Consider the following 20,865-nt stretch of genomic DNA (forward strand, 5'->3'; position numbering starts at 1 on the left):
AGAGAGCTCAGGCTGTGGTGTGGCATGGCTTGCTTTGCTGTGAACTATGAGCCCTGAGCCTTGCCTTGCTGTGTTTCCCTTCACCTGCACTCCATGACGAGTATAACAGTAGCCTCGTGTCCTGTTCCCCTTTCTCCTTACTCAGTCCATTTGTTTCTTCTTGCATATCTCTTTCCATTCCTCCCTCTCTCATCTATAATTCATTCCAGCACTGGCAATATCTCCCTGGATTCTTAGACTCACCAGCTGGGTGGAGGGGGCCTTCTTGCTCCTGGATTCTAATGACGATGACATAGTTGTGGAAAGCCCTCAGCTCCCTCCTGAGCATGGAATAATTCCTCATGACCCAGACTGACATACAGGGCTCCCAGGAGCTGATGCAAGCTCCTGTTCTGGGGCTGTGGCTCAGATTCTCACTAACTAATACTGTTTTTTTTCAAAGACAGGATCTCATTATGTAACCCAGGTTGACTTCAGACTTATGATCCTCCTTGCCTCTGCTTCCTGAGTGTTGGGATTACAGGTATGATGCCCTGCAACCAAATACCTTTTCTTGAAATGCTTTATTAACAAGGCCTTTTCTCCAGGCATTGCTTCTCTGGTCCTGTCCCCTGCACAAGCCTTGCTCTAGTACTTCCGTCAGGATCAATCCTTTCCCCTGACTCTTCAATTTCCATGAAGCCTCCAATTACATGACCAACCTTCGGTATCAAGAGGGTTTGGTTCCAGGATCCCTGGGTGTGCCAAAATCTGCAGATGCTCAAGCCTCTTGTAGAATCGTGTAGTATCTGCATATAACCTACGCACATTCTTTTCTATACTGTAAATCATGTCTAAATTACTTAAATTCTTAATACTATGTAAATACTATGTAAATGATCGCTATAATAATAAGGGAAAAAGTCTGTATGTATTCAGCACACATGAAACCTTTTAAAAAATATTTTCAATCCGAGGTTGAATGCTTGGATACAGAATTTGTGGATACAGAGGACCAACTGTATCATTCTGGAGCTGCTCTGTGGCCTGGGAATCCTCTGATGTCAAGGACCATGCTATGTTTTGTCAAGTTTCCTACCCTGCCTTAGGCACAGAGCTTGGCCTGAGTGGGATGGAGTCTGCCCACTACTTTCACTTACTGCTCAGAAGGTTCCAATATCACCCTGAAAACTTCAGTATGGCCCCAAAGCCTTCCCACTCTCCCCATCTGACTTCATCTTCTATCCGTAAGTTTCTGCCTGACCTGGAGCTACCACCTTTTGGTCCTTAAAAACACCATGTCCATACCTTTGCTGATCTTTGGCTTATGCTGGTTGTCCCTGAAACGCCTTTCTCCTCCCTTTACCTCAGTGTAGCCAAGTCTGTCTGTCCACCTGGACAAAGGATTTCTCAACACTTTGCATGTCCCCAGATGAACCTCCTGGCTTCCCAAATCTAGCAACTGATATTTCACATAAGGGGAAAGAGGAAACTGAGGTCCAGGCGGGTAAAAAGGTTGATGGGGAGTAAGAACTTTTACAATACCAGGGCCTGACCCTTTGCTGCTTGCTGGATCATCATGATGGTCCTCTTCTCTCTTCCTTTCCCTTCTTGCTTCCCACCAGCTTCACACTTTTTCTGACTCAACTTTGAAGTATTTGAAACTGAATGAGAATCTACGCTGGGCTAAGATTTGTTGAGCAATGTGGATTTCTTTCCTAAAAACTGAAAACAACATCCTTTTTAGTGTCTCTGCCCTGTCCTGCTTTACTCTTTAAGCAATCACTAAATACACAATATCACATCACTAGGAGGAGATTATGGAAAGCAATTTGATAGGGAGGAGCCAGCTCTGACTGAACCAGGCCTGGTACAAGATCATCTCTGAACTAGGGAGGGTTCTGACAATCGCTCCACCCCTAACAAGCTGGGTGACCTGGGGTAAGATGCTCAATGTCTCTGATAACCTTTGTTCCTAAAGTGGGGATAATTTAGCTAGGGAAGTGACTACTTAGGAGGCAGAGATTGTGAGGATTATAGTTTGAGGTCAGCCTGGGCAAAACGTTAGTGAGACTCCCGCCAATCTCAATAAATAAGCCTGGTGTGGTAGTACACACCTGTGGTACCAGCTATGCAGGAGGCAAAGGTAGCATGATTGTTCCAGGGCAAAAACTGGAGACCTTATCCAAAAGTTAACTAAAACTAAAAAGGACTGGAGGCATGGTTCAAGTGGTAGAGACCTTGCCTCACAAGTCCATGGTCCTGAATTCAAACCCCAGTACTGTCTCAAAAAAGAGGGAATAATTGTAGGCACCTGGTAGGCAACTTTTTAGGGCTAATGGAAGAAAGGAATGAGTACATTCATACCATACTCACTTACCAACTGATGCAGTTTCTGGCAACTCAGGGACCCAATGAAAATAAGATTTTTGCCCTATTAAACATCTTTCTTCCTTTCTTCCTTGTCCTCGCCTCTTGTTCTTTTTGTTTTTTTGTTTGTTTGTTTGGTTTTTTTTGTTCTTTGTGTTTAAAAAGCTCACCCCCATTCTATTTTTTCTGCCATATTCCAGCTCTATGCCTTCACCTAGAAGGGCTTATGTGCCCTTGAAGGTTCTATAGGTTTCCTCAATTGAGTAGAATACATGCCAGCAACTGTATTTATATTTCCAGGACATAATGAATACCTTTGCTATTAGCAATACAAGAGTTGCATGGGGAAGAGACAGTCATTTTGATTTTCATCACAGTAGGCCATCTGTATCCTGGGTTCTGCATACATGGATTCAATGAAAATATTCAGGAAAAGAAATTGTATCTATACTGAACATGCACAGACTTTTTGTCATTAGTCTCTAAAAAATACAGTATAACACTATTCACATAGCATTTGCACTGTATTAGGTATTATAAGTCACCTATAGATAATTTAAAATATGTAGAATGACATGAATAGGTTACATGCAAATACTATACCATCTTATATAAGGGACTTGAAATTCAAGGACTGTGGTACCTACAGGGCTCTGAAACCAATCCCCTCTGGATAATGAGGGCCAACTGTATTTCAGAAAACATGAATGAATAATTACAGGTGCTGAACACTTCAACATACAGTGACCTTGCTCCTAGGTTGAGACACCACTTCCTTATCTGTGCTACTGCATAGAGGAACCCACTTCTGTGATTTCTCAAGGTCATCACTGTGGAATGATTACTTATTTATTTATAAGTACAAACAAACTTCCAGGGTATAGAAGAAACTGCTTAAGTTAGTGGTTCTCCAAGTGTGGTTTCCAGACCAGCATTGTTGGAATCCTCTGGGAACTTATTAGAAATTGAAATTATGCTCACTTTCGCCAAGACCTACTGAATCAGATGCTGTGGGGAGGGTAAAGGAAAGGGGGAGTGTCCCCAAGGTTTGAGGACCAATAGCACAATAAAATTGAAGTTCCAGATAGGAGATGTGTCTGGGAATGATGCTCTATAAAAACTGGGAATCTTAATAAAAATAAATAAATAAACCAATAAAATGCAAAGCTTGCAGATAAAGGAAGTACATCTCCAAAGAGACAGAGACGAAAGAAGTGAGAAAATGAGAAAGTTCTAGATATGCTAAATATTTTTTGATGAAAGGGATGTAACTTGCAGAGCCTTCACTGTGATGATCTATAGTGGAGACACTTTCCTGATCTGTGTGCCCAATTCTTTCATCTCAGTGCCTTTTGGGCCTCTACTTGGAGCATTTCTGTAATAAACAGAGAGAGGAAGCCTGAGGGAGGCATATAGCAGTTGAAAGTTTCTTATCCTGAAAGGATTCCACAGAACACCAAAAGAGGGGTATGAGAACAGAAGGAAATGAAGGAAGGGAAGGTGGAGAAAATGAAAAGGAGTATGAAATAGCAAAATTTAAAAGAGAAAAAGAAAATGGTGACCCAGAACACAAGTACAGATGGCCCTCCATATTTGAAGGTTCTGAATCTGCAAATTCAATCTATGGTGGATAAAAAATATTGGAAAAACTGCATCTGTACTGAACATGCACAGATTTTTGTGTTGTCATAATTTTCTAAACAACTCAGAATAACAACTATCTGTATACATTTACATTGTATTAGGCATTACAAGTAATCTAGAGATGATTTAAAGTATACAGGAGAACATGCATAGGTTATACACAAATACTACTCCATTTTAAAAAAGGGACTTGAACATTCATGGATTATAGTATCTGCTGGGTGTCCACCATAGATACCCAGGGACAACTCAAATGCAGCAGGAAAAGCTGGTCATGTGGGTTAAAGTCTGACCATCCATTGGTGTCATGCAATGTTAAACAAAGTAATTGAGCTTTTATTCTAATATTGGCTTTCTCTGTCAAACATCAGGTGCTTGGCATCTAAAACTCCCCAGGATCTTGGCAAAGAGGGTGGAACATACCAGAGCACAGACCCCATCCCAGGCCTCACTCAGTATCACTGAGAATGCAAGACAGGCATGTACCTCACAGATCTTCTCCAAGGAAGGAACGAAGAAGTCATCACACACAATGGCCAGTGCGTAGAACATGTACATGGCCTGCAGAAGAGGAGAAAAGAAAAAGTTAGGGTCAGGCAGAGCCAAGGGGATGAGGGCATGGCCACCTTTGGCTCCAATAATGTTCTCTGTTATCATAAATTTAACCTCTTACACAAAGTACGCACAAAGTCTTTGCAATGCCTGCAAGACCCAGTATGGCCTGGCCCCAGCTTCCTCTGTGTCTCATTGCCTGCCATTTAGCCCTTGTTCTCCTCTTTATTCCCTTAGCATGCCATGGTTGTCTGCTTTAGGCCCCTTGCACTTACTTTCTATTCCTTCTGCCCAGAACACTCTTTCCCTCAGATATCCTATTGGGCTAACTCCATCTTCCCCTTCAGGTCCTTGCTTAAATGTCAACGTAACTCTTCCACCCACCCTTTCCCCTCCATTCCCCTTATCTTGTTTTTGTTTTTGTATATTATATGTTATATTAATTTGTCTGTTGCCAGTCTCCACTACAAGAAGTTCAGGAGTCTATGAATTTATCTTCTTATTATTGTTGTGTCCAAAGGACTGGTACATAGTTGGTACAGTGGAATGAAGGAATAAGTAGACGAACACTTCCAACTGAGCTTGCTTGCTATTCTGGTCCCTGTAGGATGGCCTTTGCAAACTTTCTTCCATATCCTGGTCAGTTATGACCAGGGCATCCTCTAGAATTCTACCTTCTGGACCTTACCCAATCTCATGTTTCCTCTGTAAGTAATGAAATATTATTTGGATTCCAATATTAGTTGATCACCTAACATCCATTTCTCACTCCTTCCTAACAGGCCCCCAGTTCTGCCACATTTTTAGGGTGTGAAAGGTGACCCTACTCATTTCTTCAGGAGTAGATACTGATTGGTCAATCAATGTGTAGTATTCCTATTGATGATGGTTATTAGTTCAGAGGTGGGCACATAATTTAGGATTGTCCAGTTAGATAGCAGGAAAGGATTTTATTAGCCTTGCCAAAGGAGCCCATTTCTCACCCTCTGTTACTAACTGTGGACAGGAAGCTGGTGGCTCTAATTGCCACTGGCAGTTGTATTAAAGAAATTTGACTTGGGATGTAGTTGACCCTGAGTTGGAAAGCACTTGAATCCTTAATGACATCACTGAGCCATTGCTCATATGGTGCTACACCCACTCTGCCTCTGGACTTTCTGACATACATAAGCATTGTTGAGGCCAGTTTGATTTGGAGTTTCCCTATTACTTCTAGCCCAGAGCATGTACAGTGGTTCAATTTCCAGCATCCCTCACTAGTGGCTTCATTACTGGTCTTCCATCATATTTTCCTGTTGAGAACTGCTTCACAACATGGGACCCTGAGTCACACACCCTGCTTCTCACCTTAAGGCATAGGTACATGACCCAGGCTAACTATCTGAATACATCATTCCCATAACACAGTGGTGGTGGACAGAAGGTCTGATTACATGACCAAGCAGGAATTAATGAGAAGATGGGGGGAGGTCCTCTCTCCTTATAAGAGATGAAGATCTCTCAGGCCTGAAGCTGCTAGGGGCAGCTGTCATGGAGAAAAAGCTTGCCTGAGAATAATTAGAAGCTGAAACAGGCGCACACACACACACACACACACACACACACACACACACACAGAGGGATGCCCAGTGACACAGCGTGAACCCTGGACCCAGCTCAGTCTGAAACCAAGTGAACTTTCCAATCTTATGAGCTTATTACACTTAAGCTGTTTTGAGTTGAGTTTCTGTCACTGTTGACTATGTTTTATGAAGCCTTCTGTAGCAACCCATGCATGAAATGATCTTAAGTCTTTGACTCTTGGCCATTGAACAATTTAGTTCCCCACCCCAACCCCCTTTTGTATGAACTTGTTTTCTTTTCATGTGTAAATGTTTGTTCCTTTCAGCCAGAATATAAGACTCTCAAGTACACTGTGGAAACATCACACAAATGCACAGAGATAGTTGCTCCAAAACTACCAACTAGGCTAAATTATCGAAAGCTAACAAAGTATACCATAGGGGATGGGTTATATAAACTATAATTCATCATGCAATGAGATACATTAAGAGATTATGAAAAATTTACCTTTAGTGATAAGAAAATGCATTCAGAATACATGGGTAAATGCAAATGTTAATAATATGTACAATCTTTTTTTTCTTAAGCTGTTGAGGTATATGTATGTATACACATAGGTACATAAGTACATTTGCATGTAAGAATTTATAAGGTCATTCATCAAAATAATACCCATGTTTCTTCCTCAGTTAGTGTGATTCTATCTGTATTTTATAATCAGTATCTGGGGTTTCTAATTTTCTGCCCTGAATTTATATTTTCTCTATGATTTCTGTAGGTGGTGGAAGATTTTAGAGGTAAAAGCTTTGTTTTATACTTCTCTAATCTCTGAGGAGCTGGGAATCTTGGCATACAGAGAAATCTTTAAAAATAACTTTTTATTGGTTGATTATTTATAATCTACAAAATTATTCACCTGTGGTTTTTTTTCTAAAGATGTCGATTTAAAAATAATTAATGCTGTGTTTTACAGCCTGTAGATAAGCCAGAAAGTTCATTCCCAGATTGTAATGGACTCAAACCCTCTTCTGCTCTATGACTTGGCTGATCCAGTGATAAGCAGGTTTTAACAATATCCTTGAAAGGACATCCAAATTCAGTAATTGAAATATAGAACTGCACATCTGTGGATTAACCAAGATCTAAATAAGCTGTCCATCGCTGACATATTCAATTCACTGAAACAGTCAACACTGCTTAGAAGTCTATAAACCATCTCACCAGGACTATGTTCCTATATTAAGTATTGATCTTGTTTTGAGGCAAGAAGCTGTAACATCAGTGCTTGGATTGAGGTGAGAAGTGAACTGATCTGCCAAACTCTCAGTGCCTTCATGGGCAATAGCTATAGAAAGCCATGTTAGTTTCTGTGCATAAGCCAGGGTGAGGCCAGGATGCCTGCTGTCAATCAGACACCTAGTGTCAAAGCACCTCTGGGGATTTTAATGTAGTGGGGCTGCTTGCTAGCTGCAGGGCACCTTCTGACATCTGAGGACAGGCTTGTCTCTAGGGTAGCAAAAACCCCACTGTAAATCTCTCCCATGTTACTCATGGGGAAATAGGTTCCTATTGGAAAAATAAACAAAAATGCCCAAGCAAATAGAAAAAAGGAACAAAACAAAGGTATGAAGTCCAAAGGTACAAATTTAGGATGAATCCAACCTACAGGAAGTGTGACATTGATGGTATTATCAGTACAACTGGCACAAATATTTTTAAAAGATTAAGGCTGTTTCAGATTCATTTGGCCATTCATATATTTCCAAAGAATATAATATTATCATGGGCAATAATGATCACAGCAATAACATTTGCCACTGTTTCTTGAGCCAGAAATTCCATGCACGGTTCTGGTACTTTACAAGGAATAACTCACTTAATTCTTCTGACTCCTGTGGGAAGTGGGGAGTAGCTGGTCCCATTTCTCGGATGACTCAGAGAGTGTAATAACTTGCCTATAGCTTCCATAGTTAGCAAATGGCAGGGATTAGATTTGATCCCAGGAATCTCTCCAGACCTTCAGAGCCAGAGCGCTCTGCACCCCCATCTCTGTCTCTCTGTCTTTGTCTCTCTCTCTTTCACACACACACACACACACACACACACACTTCTGATTCACAACTCCACTGCCACTTTTTCTGGTTTTCAGCTGACCTGCTGATCAACTGTCTTCTCTAATCACACAAAGGGATGGACATTGTTAGAATCCAACTGTCCACTTTTTGGAGCTGCTTGTCAGAGCCATTGATGTTCTTTACTAATTTTATTTTTATAAGATACACTACAAAATATAAGACAGATTTGAACTCTCAAAAATATTTCAGCTGGCCTAGTACCTGGGGGCAACCCAAATGTGCTGTCACATACTCTGCAATCCAAGTCCTGTAGCTTGGCTTTTGGAATCAGAATAAGCCAAAGTGGAATCTGTTCTGGAAATGAACCATAGGGACATGTGTGTATGTGTGTGTGGGGTGGGGGGAGGGTCTTCTGGAGCTTTAAGTTGAGTCTTATGACCACATAGACATCTTTTCCATAGAAACTTGCAGAGCCCTCTGCAAGGGAATCTGTAGTTTGGCATTGATCATGTGCAGTCTGGGGCACGGGCCACAGTTTTGTTCACGTATCTGACCTTTTCTTAAAGGGCAGCAGCTCCAACCTTTGCACATTAATATCTGTCCTGTCTTGAAGTGGGCTGGCACAGAGCAACTTATATGAAGGAAACGGATTCCAAGGAGGGTAGTATTCATGGAGTATCTGGTGTCACCTCTGGAGTCTAGCAAAAGAAATGCCTGAGTAACACTGACTGGGCACAAGCAGCTGCTGAAAGAGACACAGCCTGGAGCATTGAAGAAAGCCCATGATAGGTCCAGGATCTCAAAACAAATCCTAGACTTGACACTTACAAGCTGGGTGATTTGACTGACTCTTCTTACCTCATTTAGCTTTCAACATAATGTGCCCTCAAGTTACTCACAAGATTGTTGTGAGCAGTGCATGGAAACAAATGGGCAAAGAGGTTTGGACACAGTAAAGTGTCTCAAGCATAGCCATTGTTCTAACAAGAGCAATGCCGTGGGGATATGGCCCAGCTAGCTTACCAGAGGAAAAGGGATGTGTGGAGCTGTGGTGAGTCAGCCCAGTTGTCTCCACCAAGGCTGTCAGGGATCAGATGAGAAGGAGCTAACCCTCGAATACAGGCCCACCTGAGACTAGCCAAGTCCAGCCCAAGTTTGACAATTCAGCTAAATCCAAAGACCCTCCCCCAACAACCAGACCAAGTAATGGCTTATTGTATGTCTCTGAGATTGTAAAGCCATTTGCTACACAGCTTAACTGTGTCAATATGTTAACTATGTCTTTTGATGCACAAGATAACAAAAAGAGTCACAGTGAAAATAAGAGTAATGAATAACTTCCAAGAAAATAAACAATGAAAAATTCCTAAGAGACAAGATGAAAAAGCAGAACTTCCAGGACAATCAGGAAGATGGGTTCCCCATTCCACTGAAATAATACTTACATGATTAAAATATATACTGTTCAGAGGCCACTAAAGAAAAAATGACTTTATTTTGAGAAAGTCACCCTTTGGATTTACAGACATATTTATTAATTCAATAATAAAGTGTGGAGCACCAACTCAAAGACAGATGCACTAGTTGGTGGGAAGTTGTCTAAGACTTAATAAGTCAGTGTCCTTGGGCAATGACTTAAAGCTCAATTGGAAACACCCAAGATAATTGGCTCCTCCAATTCAAGGTGTAAAGATCCTAAGGTAGAGGTCGGTTCCATGGAACACACTTGGTTGCCTATCCATTTGCCATTCACTTTTTATCTTGCAAACACAGCTCCAATGTTGCTCTGAGTAACAATATCTTCAGCTTTTCTAGACTCTCTGGAAATAGCTATGGCCATGGGACACAGTTTTGGCCAATGACAATAAGGCACAGATCCAAAAAGTAATCCTTCCTTTCTGCCTCAAACTTTAATTTGATGTGTGAAATAGCAGTAGCCACTGTTTGACCACAAGTGAGACAAGTGAGACGAGTACAAGATCCTGTGGATGGGAAGGACCCCTGTCTATCTGCTCTAATGTCTGAAAAGCATCTTTCTTTGCACTTCCTATTAAGTGAGAAAAGGAATCCCGTTCCAGTCACATCACTTGAGATTTGGATACTTGGAAGTCACACGCTTCTCTTACTGACATGCGGCATAGAAGATATTTTGCTGGGCAGGGGTAGTAAAGGAGACCAGAGAAGGCTTCACAGAAGAGGGATTTTGAAAGATAAATACTATCTCATCAGTCAAGTTCAAAGGTTGATTGGAACAAATAAAACTGGACAATTTTGACGACAGTGATTAAACTAAAAAATACCTAGGGTAACAAGAAATCATTGTGGCCTGTGACTTAATGGGGGTGAACAGGCTTTAGCTGAAATACTGATATACATAAGTGCTTCTGAATCATAAGGACAAATGTATTTGAGCAGCACAACGTTAACCCTGCTGTTTTATGTGGCATCTATAGTCAGCAGTTTTCACAGGTAATTTCTTTTTACTACATCATCTGAACTCCTGTCTCTGTCTTTAATTTCAACGAAAAGAGTGCTGGAGAAGCATTTCCTATCCTAGGGGAGATCTATAGAACTCTGGCCTGAGTGGAAATTGTTTTAAATCTCCCAGGGAATATGATTTGAATAACAAAAGAGAGATCTTCCTTTTTCTCCTCTTTTTCATAGTTTCAAGCAATCATATGAATAGGTTTAGAAAAGGAAATTTATTTTAAAAGCATTTCCTGCCATTACAGGCTCTGTATCATATGACCCCATAAGGCTCATGGTGGAACTCACAACATGCCTGCTTTTGAGTTCTGCTACATTTGTGGACATCATTCCCCCGGAAACACTCACTGACCTTAGTCACCAAAGAGATAAACTTAGCTTCACACCCAGATGAGGCTTTCTGAATGAGAGGATTGGGAGAGGGGAATTATAGGAAAGAAGAATGTAGCTGATGGCTATCAGTGTCCCTTCTCTTTTTCACCATATTTTTATTAATTTAGAGCTCCACTGACCTTCCAATTGTAAAATCTACCCCAGTTTCCTTGAATACTTTGATCTAACTCCACTGTGCAGTCAAGAAATGCAGGGAAATTAACCTCTGTAAGAGTCCTCAAATAGTGATTGACAGGATTTGGGGTGATAGTGTTCAGTCCCTTGTACTCTGCATGGGGTAATTATGCTGTCTCCCAGTTCCCAGCTGGATTAAACTTTCCATGTCCAGAGTGCGGCATGCTTGTTCACACACCTTTCATTAGCAGCCTTGTTTTCCCTGCCCCACTTCCTATAATCCTACTGATACCACAAATAACCTCTTACGTTCAAATTCTTGTCTCAAGGTCTGCTTCTGTGAGAACTTAAATTAAAACAAGAGGGAAGAAAGTTAAGGAAGATTATGGCTGGAATGAAATACAGTATAAAATCAACATGGGCCATTCTCATCAACCACTGTCTTCCTAAATTCTAGGGGACTTTCTTCTGAGTCCCACACCATGGTCATTGTCAGTTGGCACTGCCAAGTGAAAAGGTTTATCTTGTAGAGACTCAAATTCTAAAGGAAAAGAGCATATGCTAATGTAATTGCCCCATAGCACAAATCCTAGAATTATTTTATTCTAAAGGAGTTTCAGGATGCCCAGATGTGGACTGGGGGTTATCTCAGTGGTAGAGCAGTTGTGTTCATAGCTATGCGGTGCTCTTGGAGACTGCCATATTGGGAGACACTGTCTGGAGATTTGTCAACTCTAGGAGATATTTCAGAAAAGGAAGAGCTTTCCAGATTTCTCTTGTACTCTTTTTTCTTCTTTCTGTTTCCTCTCTCTCCTCTTCTCACTTTCCATGCCTTTTGCATGTTGTCCATTCCTGAACTACTGGCTCCTGTGTCCTTGAGGAAGTCATTTATTTCTTTTTGCTATCTGTGCCTCAGGTTACCATTGTTGTTGCCCCTTGATATCCACTGAAGGAAGGTCTGGGAACAAGTTGGGAACAGCTGGTATTGTGCCGACACCAAGGTGGGCCTGCAGGATGCTTCCTGTGGGTCAGCTACTTACTATCTCCATTTACTCTCCCAAACTTCAGGACCCTGGGTGTCATCTAGTCTCATAGGTGGGAACTGAGGCACAGGGAATATGAGGAACCTGGCTCAGGCTACATAGCTTCCAAGTGACAGAGGCAGAGTTTGAACCTGGGTGCCATTTCCTGAGTCAGCCCTCCTGAACACCAGGGCTCAGGGCATCTCAGGAAGAGGACTGTCTGCCATCTATTGAAGGGACATTTCCTGTCCTCTACCAAATACAATTCTGAGGAGACCTCCTTTAGATGGAGGTTTTTAACCTTGGTCCATAAGCTCTCAATCCCCAAGGAACACAGAAAAAAATGAGGAGTTTGTTGATTGGCAACAAGTTACATTTTTGTTCTTAAGTACTTTTTAATTATTAATTTTATTTTCTTGATTGACATAGTATTTGTCCATATTTATGAGGCACAATATGATAGGTCTTTTGTTGTTTTGTTTTGCCTTTTTTGCAGTACTGGGGATTGAACCCAGGACCTCTCATATGCTAGGCAAATGATCTATCACTGGGCCCCAATGTGATACTTTGATTCATTTACACACTGGGTAATGATCACCTTAGGATAATTAGCGTATCTATCATCTTAAATTTTTGTCATTTCTTTATGGTGAACACATTCAAAATCCATTCTTCTATCTTGAGATATATGCATCATCATTTATGCTATTTACCTTGCTGTGCCATTTTTTCTCACTAGCTTCTAATTGGAATTCAGCAATATTGCAATTGCCAAGATTTGGGCATATGTCACAGCTATTTTGTATCATACTACTAGTGTAGCAAAGACTTTGAACTCATTTATAATCACCACTTCTTCAAAAATTATGAGACTTGATGTTAAATCTTTTAATGTCTTAACAAAATACCACATGTCACTGTACTGTGTGATGTAGTGCACCAGAATAACTGGGAAATGCATACAAATGAGAGCTCTCTAGCACCATCTCTACAAGATCAAGCTGCAGTTCTGGGGCTGGGGCCCAGGGAGCTGCATTTCTAACCAGTACCAGGTGGTTCTGAAGCAGATAGTCCAAGAGAACAAACTGGGAGGGACTTTTGATGTGGTTTTTGGTCCTACTGGACCTTTGTAGGACCCCTTTAAGGGTCAAGTTCAGAATAGTGGAGGAGAGGGGCTAGTGCGTCTGACAAGATCCAGCAGGAAACAAAAGATAATTGAAGAAGGAAGGATAAGGAAAGGGATATGAACACATCTCAAGTTTAACTGACAATACATCCAAGAAGACATGAGTCCTTATTCACTTCCTCACTCCATCACCTTTACAGCTCATTCCAGGAAAGAGGAATCAACTCCCTTGCTGCTGAACAGCCTCAAACTGAGGTACTCAGTACCTCAGGCCTATAGTCTATGAATATGAAAAGGGCAGAGGCTTAAAAAAGTTTCATTCATGTCTGTATCCCCAGGCCTGGTTTAGTGTCTGCAATATTTCCCCAGTGAATGAACGAATCTTCATCCTCTTTCAATGGGCCAGGCTCTGGGCTCAGTGCTTGGCATGCATCAACTCATTTCACCTTCCAACAACCCACAGACTGAGATTCTTTTTTACATATGAATAAAGTGAAGCTTGGAAAGAATAAGACATATACCTTGTTTGAAGAGTCATAATTCATCCAAATCAAGTGCTGTATGACTGCAAAATTCCTGATCTTAATCACATAGCCCCCATTCCCAAGTGGACTTCACACACCAAGGATGGCTAATTCTGTCTGTGTGCAGCACCATTCCATCTACACATGCAAGTTTACACTTAGTGTGAAAGGGCAATTATCATCACAGAAGCAACCTCAGTTGGGTTGTTCAGAAGCAAACATTCAGAAGAGAATCTATTTGTATTGGGAGACCAATAAGGTAGCAGGGAATGCTGGATAAGAAAGGGGAAAAAGTCAAGAAGTGGAGTGATGCTAGGGGACATCCCAGCCTGCGCTTGATCCTGCACAGAACTCTGCAATACAGATTACATCAGAGAATCTGCCTTGCCTTGAGACCAAGGAGCTGAACTTTCTTACTACACCAGGTAATCATTGGCTATTGACCACCAAAAATGCTAATTCCCAGCACTGTCTACTCTCAGTGCATCTCCACCAAGATGAAGTGAAGTGGCCCAGGATAGTTCTTTGAAGGTTACAGGGGTGACCCATTAACAGCAAAGTACACAAGAGCTGTTGGACAAGCACACAAACTGGTAAAGAGGATTCATGTGGGTTTAATGGAGCACTACCATGTCTGCTAAATATGTAGCCAGAGCATTTGATATTAAAGCTAAACACAGAGCCATCGAGGGGACGAGTATGGTAAGATTGTCTGGAGGAGTTGATACTTATATCTAAGAAGATGAGCATGCATTAGCTCAGCAAAGATGTCAGGAAATAACTGGCAAGGATCAGCATGAATAAAAAAGCATGGTGTCATAAGTTAACATGGTTTGTGCTGAAAACTACAATTATTCAGTGTTGCTGGAGTTTAAATTGTGGTTGAGGAAGCAGAGACAGATGAAGTTGGAGAGACAGATAAACTTCAGGATGGAGAGGGTTTTGCAGATCATGATGAGATATTTAGATGCATAAGCCCAGACTATTGGTCTTAAAAGTAATCACTGTAGGCTCTACTAGATGGATCTCATGATGATGGTGGTGGTAGTCAAGGTCATGATGAATGACTGTGATATGATGTGGATGATGGCGATGACAGTGATGATGACGGTGGCCATGGTGATGATTTGATTGATGATGATTATAATGATGGCAATGGTGGAGATAGTGACAGTAATAGGATGTGGGCAATGATGATGGTGGTGGTGATAGGGATTGTGATGATGGCATAATCATGACAAAGCTAATGAGAATGGTGATGTTGATGACAACTGGTATTTGTTCAATATTTACCATGGGCCTATAAATTGCTTTAAAATTTAATCCTCTCAAATACATCAGGAAGCAGGCACTATTCTCTTTACTTTTCAAGCAAGAACAGTGTCAGAGATAATATATTTCCACAGTCCCAGAACCAGTACATGACAGAAACTGGACTTCATCTCTATTGTATGACTCCAATCCAAGTCAGAGCTCATGACCCTAACCCTAATTTCTTTTTGCAAGGAAAGAAGAGTGGATTTAATTCCCAGTGGTTTGTAGGTTTTCCATGACCTCTCATGCTTCTTTGGATTCTTTCTTCCCTTTTTTTCTTTGATACTTCCTATCCTTCCAGCCAACACCGGGGCACAGTCTAGGAGTTTTGCAAATTCCATGTAAAGAGGGATTCACATGAGACCTTATCTACCAACACAGGTTTCTTCTTATGGCTCACTTGAGAAAATTAGGACAATGACTTCTACTTTCAAAATGTACTGTCTGCACTAGAAAAATTGGAGGACTTTGAAATTTCAAAAATTCACTCTGTAAGACGTGGAACTCTATTTCAAGGCTTAGAGACCTGTTTCTTGCCCAAAAGTTTTTTATTAATAACCTAAGCCTAGCCTTTCAAAGGAAAACTATAATAAGGTAGTGCCAGAGATAGCACTAAATCTATTGCACAAAATAGTTCCTTTGAAAGATACCAGGCTGAGTAAAGCTATCAAGATATTTGCATTCTTGCATACCTGTCATTTTTTGTTATTCTCTCTGACATAGTTCTAGGAATTGGTGGGCCCATAGCTCTCAGATAACATCAAAGAGTAGAGCTGCAAGCTAACAGAGAGTAAGCAACCAAAACCAGAATAGGCCTGTGACATGGGCACCCAGTGCAGGTTTATAACCTGGCACCTCTTCAAACCCATTCTTTTTTTTTTCTTTTATTCACATGTGCATACAATGTTTGGGTCATTTCTCCCCCTTTCCCCCCCACCCCCTCCCTTCCCTCTCTTCCCCCCCTATGCCCCTCACTACCAGGCAAAAACTATTTTGCCCTTATCTCTGATTTTGTTGAAGAGAGAGTATAAGCAATAATAGGAAGGACCAAGGGTTTCTGCTAGTTGAGATAAGGATACAAGGAGTTGACATGCATTGATTTCCTGTACATGTGTGTTACCTTCTAAATTAATTCGTCTTGATCTAACCTTTTCTCTAGTTCCTGGTCCCCTTCTCTTATTGGTCTCTGTCATTTTAAAGTATCTGCTTTAGTTTCTCTGCGTTGAGGGCAACAAATGCTATCTAGTTTTTTGGGTGTCTTACCTATCCTCATACCTCCCTTGTGTGCTCTAGTTTTATCGTGTAATCAGAGTCCAGTCCCCTTGTTGTGTTTGCCCTTGATCTAATGTCCATATATGAGAGAAAACAAATGATTTTTGGTATTTTGGGCCAGGCTAACCTTGCTCAGAATGATGTTCTCCAGTTCCACCCATTTACTTGTGAATGATAAGATTTCATTCTTCTTTATGGCTGCATAAAATTCCACTGTGTATAAATACCATATTTTCTTAATCCATTCCTCAGTAGTGGGGCATCTTGGCTGTTTCCATAACTTGGCTATTGTGAATAATGCTGCAATAAACATGGGTCTGCAAGTGCCTCTGGAATAACCTGTGTTACACTCTGTTGGGTATATCACCAAGAGTGGTATTGCTGGATCATATGGTAGATCTATGTTTATATTTTTAAGAAGCCTCCAGATTTTTTTTCAGAGTGGTTGTACTAGTTTGCATTCCCACCAACAGTGTAAGAGGGTTCCTTTTCCCCCGCATCCTTGCCAACACCTGTTGTTGGTGGTGTTGCTGATGATGGCTATTCTAACAGGGGTGAGGTGGAATCTTAGTGTGGTTTTAACTTGCATTTCCCTTATGGCTAGAGATGGTGAGCATTTTTTCATGTGTTTTTTGGCCATTTGAATTTCTTCTTTTGAGAAAGTTCTGTTTAGTCAAACCCATATTCTTTAAATATTTATTCAACACTTACTCAGTGGAGGATGGAGGACAAAACTAATCTTCTATTAATAGAAATATCTACATAAATAAAGGCACTTATCAATTCATTTCCATTGGCACATACATAGTCAGTATTCTGAAAAATATTCTGCAAATTTCCCATTTTCTGTATTTGCTATATATTATCTTTCAAGTGTCCTTGTACTTTTCTAAAGTAGACAAATTCTTGTTGATGATTCAAAGTTTTGATGTTTGATATTTGGATAGCAAAATACATTTTATTTAACATTAGCAAATACTATACACTATTCAATTTTACATTCTTGGCTGGGTAGGATGCTGTGAGCACTTACCAAATGTACGTAAAAGAAACAGGTGGACAGTAGCAAAGCAGGAAGATGCTTCTTATTTTTACTTCCTGTGGTCGTTTCCCTCACGTATAAAGGATCAACTTATTTGTTTTGAGTTGCGTAAGGATTGTGTCATGTGGAAATCCAAGTTAAGTGGCATCATTTTTTCCACCTTATTACAGTCATGGGTGAGTGCCTACCCATCACTCACATGGTGAATCTAGCTTTGGGTACATAGTTAGAAGCCACTGTAACCTTCTTAGATTGGGAACACCACCTTAGCTGTGTGTCTTTACTGTGTCCTACGGGCAAAATCAACCTAGTCCAAAGGGACGTGGTACTGAAGTGTAAGATTTTGCATTAGTGGTGATGGGCTGCACTAGGTCATCTCAGGGTCTCTAACCCAGTTCTTCTTGTGATAGGTATAAAGGGCCAACAAGCTGGGCATTGTGGGTAGGGGGCAAGTCTGAGGCCATGTATGTAAATGAACAAAGTCTATGGGCTTGAGCAGGGTTTAAACTCTGACTTTCATTTTATTGCTTAAGATCTAGTACAGCTAGCTAAGCCAGACCAAAGCTTCCCACTACAGCACTTTGACTTCACACTTCAATGACAATCCATTAAAATAATTACCAGATGATTACTATGGACTTTTAACTAGGAGATTCAAAATGTCTCTTGTCAGACAATTAGCTTGGTTGGGCACACAGACTCCTTCCTTGCTGGCCAGTGTAGGTTGGTTTGCAATTGAGGGGTATTCTCAATTGTGGGACCTCAGTGCAAATGACTGGTGGTCTCAGCATGTTGATCTTGCAATCTGTTTACTTGGTGTGTACTTTTAAAAAGCATTCAGGGAAAGCACAAGAGAAAGATGCTCTCTGACTATTCAACTCAAACTCTTCTCTGTTGTTAGAGAAACAATGTGGGATGTTCTCATCATTAATGAGAAGGACTGATTCTTGAAGCAGTTTGTAGATGCTGACACCAATATTAGGAGCTGTGGCTGCAGGGCAGAAAGATAAAATTTAATCATGCTTTTAGTTTCCTCTCCTAGGGTTCCAAAAAGCAAGAAGCAGAGTTACAAATAAGAACCCAGGAGACCATCTAAAAAGGCACACTGGGGTAGATACACTAAAGCACAAGAGAAGTAAATTCTCTTGAGGTTATAAAGGGACTGGAAGACACTAGTTTCTCTGAGTTTTTGCAGTTCTCTTCTACACCATTCCAAACAGGAATGGAAGAAATTTGCTAGCTGATTACTGCTGCTATTTTCTACTATAAGTAAGTCAGTGAAGGCAGTGATGATACCACAGTCATGAAGCAGGGGTCAGGAAGCTGGGTCCATATCTTGGCGTGTGATGCTAGGTGAGAATTTAACCTCACTAAGGTTTTAGTTTTCCTTGTCTGTAAAACGGGAAGAATAATAGTACTTACCTTATAATGTTGTTTTGAAACCAGATAATACATGCAAAATTCTTAGCACAATAGCTGAATATTGTGAACATTCAGTAAGTACTAGATAATATTATTGGGACTGGAGTTTATTTTCATCAGTTTGCTAGAAAAATGGAGGGAAGCATTCTCTCTCTCTCACTTTTGGTGGGACTGGGGTGCTAACTCAGGGCTTCATGTCTCCAGTCCATTTTTCCTCTGGTAATTTTGGAGGTGGTAGGGGTCTCATAAATTATTTTCCCAGGTTGATCTCAAACTACAATTCTTCCTGTCTCAGCTTTCCAGGTAGCTAGAATTATAGGCCTGAGCCATAGGTGTCCAGCTAATTCTTACTTTCTTTACCAAATCAGAAGAAAAGATTAGCATGCTATTCCTCTCTTTCACTGTGGCTGTCACCTCCATAGAAGCAGACATAAGGGAAGGGTTTGCAAAAGAACTTGGTTTCCTTTTCTTCCTTTGTTTCATAAGAGTTGTTGCCTATCCAAAGAAATTCAACCCAAGTTTCATGTTCCAACAAACACATGATTTAGGATTCCCCAGTGGTCAATGGGGATAGCCAACTCAATGGTAAAATTCAACCCACCCCTGGATCCAATATTAATTGCAACTGAAAAGCAGATGGTGTCTAAATCTACATCCATCTGCTCCACATCTGTGGGATGTTTCCCCAGCAGAGAAGACAGAGCCATGGCCAATTTCTTCTTGCTCCAAGAAACACTGGACTTTTGCATTTAAGAAACTTATTATTATTTGTCATGATAAGATTTTCTCTTATCTACATAACCACAGAAACATTAAGTCAGAAATCCAGGCCAGGAAAGGTCAGTAGAAATACCTCAGGAATGTATGTAGACTTGCTACTAGAGCCCACGATACTATCACAGCAAGAGAAGAAAATATCTGAAGAAATATGACTTTTCTATTGGTTTGTAAGACAATCTCTGCTCCTGTCCATAATACATATAATTTCAATGGTTAAGTGACTTGGGTGGAGACATTATTCTATTTGATTCTATTACTATTTACTTATCTTTGTGGATAAAAACTAAGTCTACTAATTGAACAGAAGAGGAATGAATATAATGGTTCTTGTAGGGAATGCTGGTGTCTCTAGGTTGTGGTCAGGTGGGGACTTTGAACTCACTGCTATCAGCTGACAAAGCAAGCATTATTAATCAACAGTGAGGTGCCTTTCATAGTTATATTTTCTTAGCAACTTTGCACCATACAGGGAATGATGCCTTTGATTGTGTGTCTAATGGAATTTCTTGTTTATTAATGCTAATTCAGGGCTTAAAAAGTGTGTGGTATGTGTAGTAGATGTACTCCTTGCCTATTTCTGACCATAGACAGCTTTCCATCTTACCAGTGGCTTCCTACTTTTCTACCAGTGCTATAGGATGTTCCTCAGCCCATCTTCACAGCAGCCTAACAATCAGAGCAGCCCATCTTAACAATCCAGGGGCAATTCCAACAAAAGAGAAGTAGAAGTAGGTCAGTGAATCCATGACCCTTCTCAGCCCTCACTGGGACAATTTCAAGTTGTGGTCTATGCTGTCCCTCTGAAAGTCCTCAGTGGGATTGAATCCAGTTGTTCTCATTGTTAACCAGTAATTTAATTCCCTCTTTGTTGTTGTCTTCTGACATTTTTCTTGTCTCATATGTGTCCTTCTCTTACTTCTGATTCCTGGGGCCACCTCATATGAGGCACCTATAACAGGTGATATAGTGGAGTAGACTCATGAGAGCTGATTATTAAATTTTAAGGGATTCTGCAAGTCAATTGACAAACATAGGTAGCTTAAAATTGGCTATGTTGTATTTACACCCTGGGAATTTACAAATACTACCAATCAAGGCTTTTATTTATCTGTTTTTTTCAGGAGAGCCCATTGTTAAGAATTTACTAGTATACGATTGCCTTTTGTCTAAAGTTTGTGTTAGAGAA

The 20,865-nt window shown here is 40.7% G+C and overlaps 1 protein-coding gene across 4 annotated transcripts in view; it reads right to left on the reverse strand.

The window, feature by feature from the left end:
• The window catches only part of Slc24a3 (solute carrier family 24 member 3), a 499,789-nt gene that overhangs the window by 120,535 nt on the left and 358,389 nt on the right, over positions 1-20,865 (reverse strand). For all 4 annotated transcript variants that reach the window (XM_074074249.1, XM_020170610.2, XM_074074251.1 and 1 more), the window contains one exon: positions 4,480-4,554. In XM_074074249.1, coding sequence (XP_073930350.1) covers positions 4,480-4,554 — 75 coding nt within the window. The remainder of the gene's footprint in view (positions 1-4,479; positions 4,555-20,865) is intronic.

Source organism: Castor canadensis, chromosome 5, assembly GCF_047511655.1.
Source record: "Castor canadensis chromosome 5, mCasCan1.hap1v2, whole genome shotgun sequence".
Lineage (NCBI taxonomy): Eukaryota > Metazoa > Chordata > Mammalia > Rodentia > Castoridae > Castor > Castor canadensis.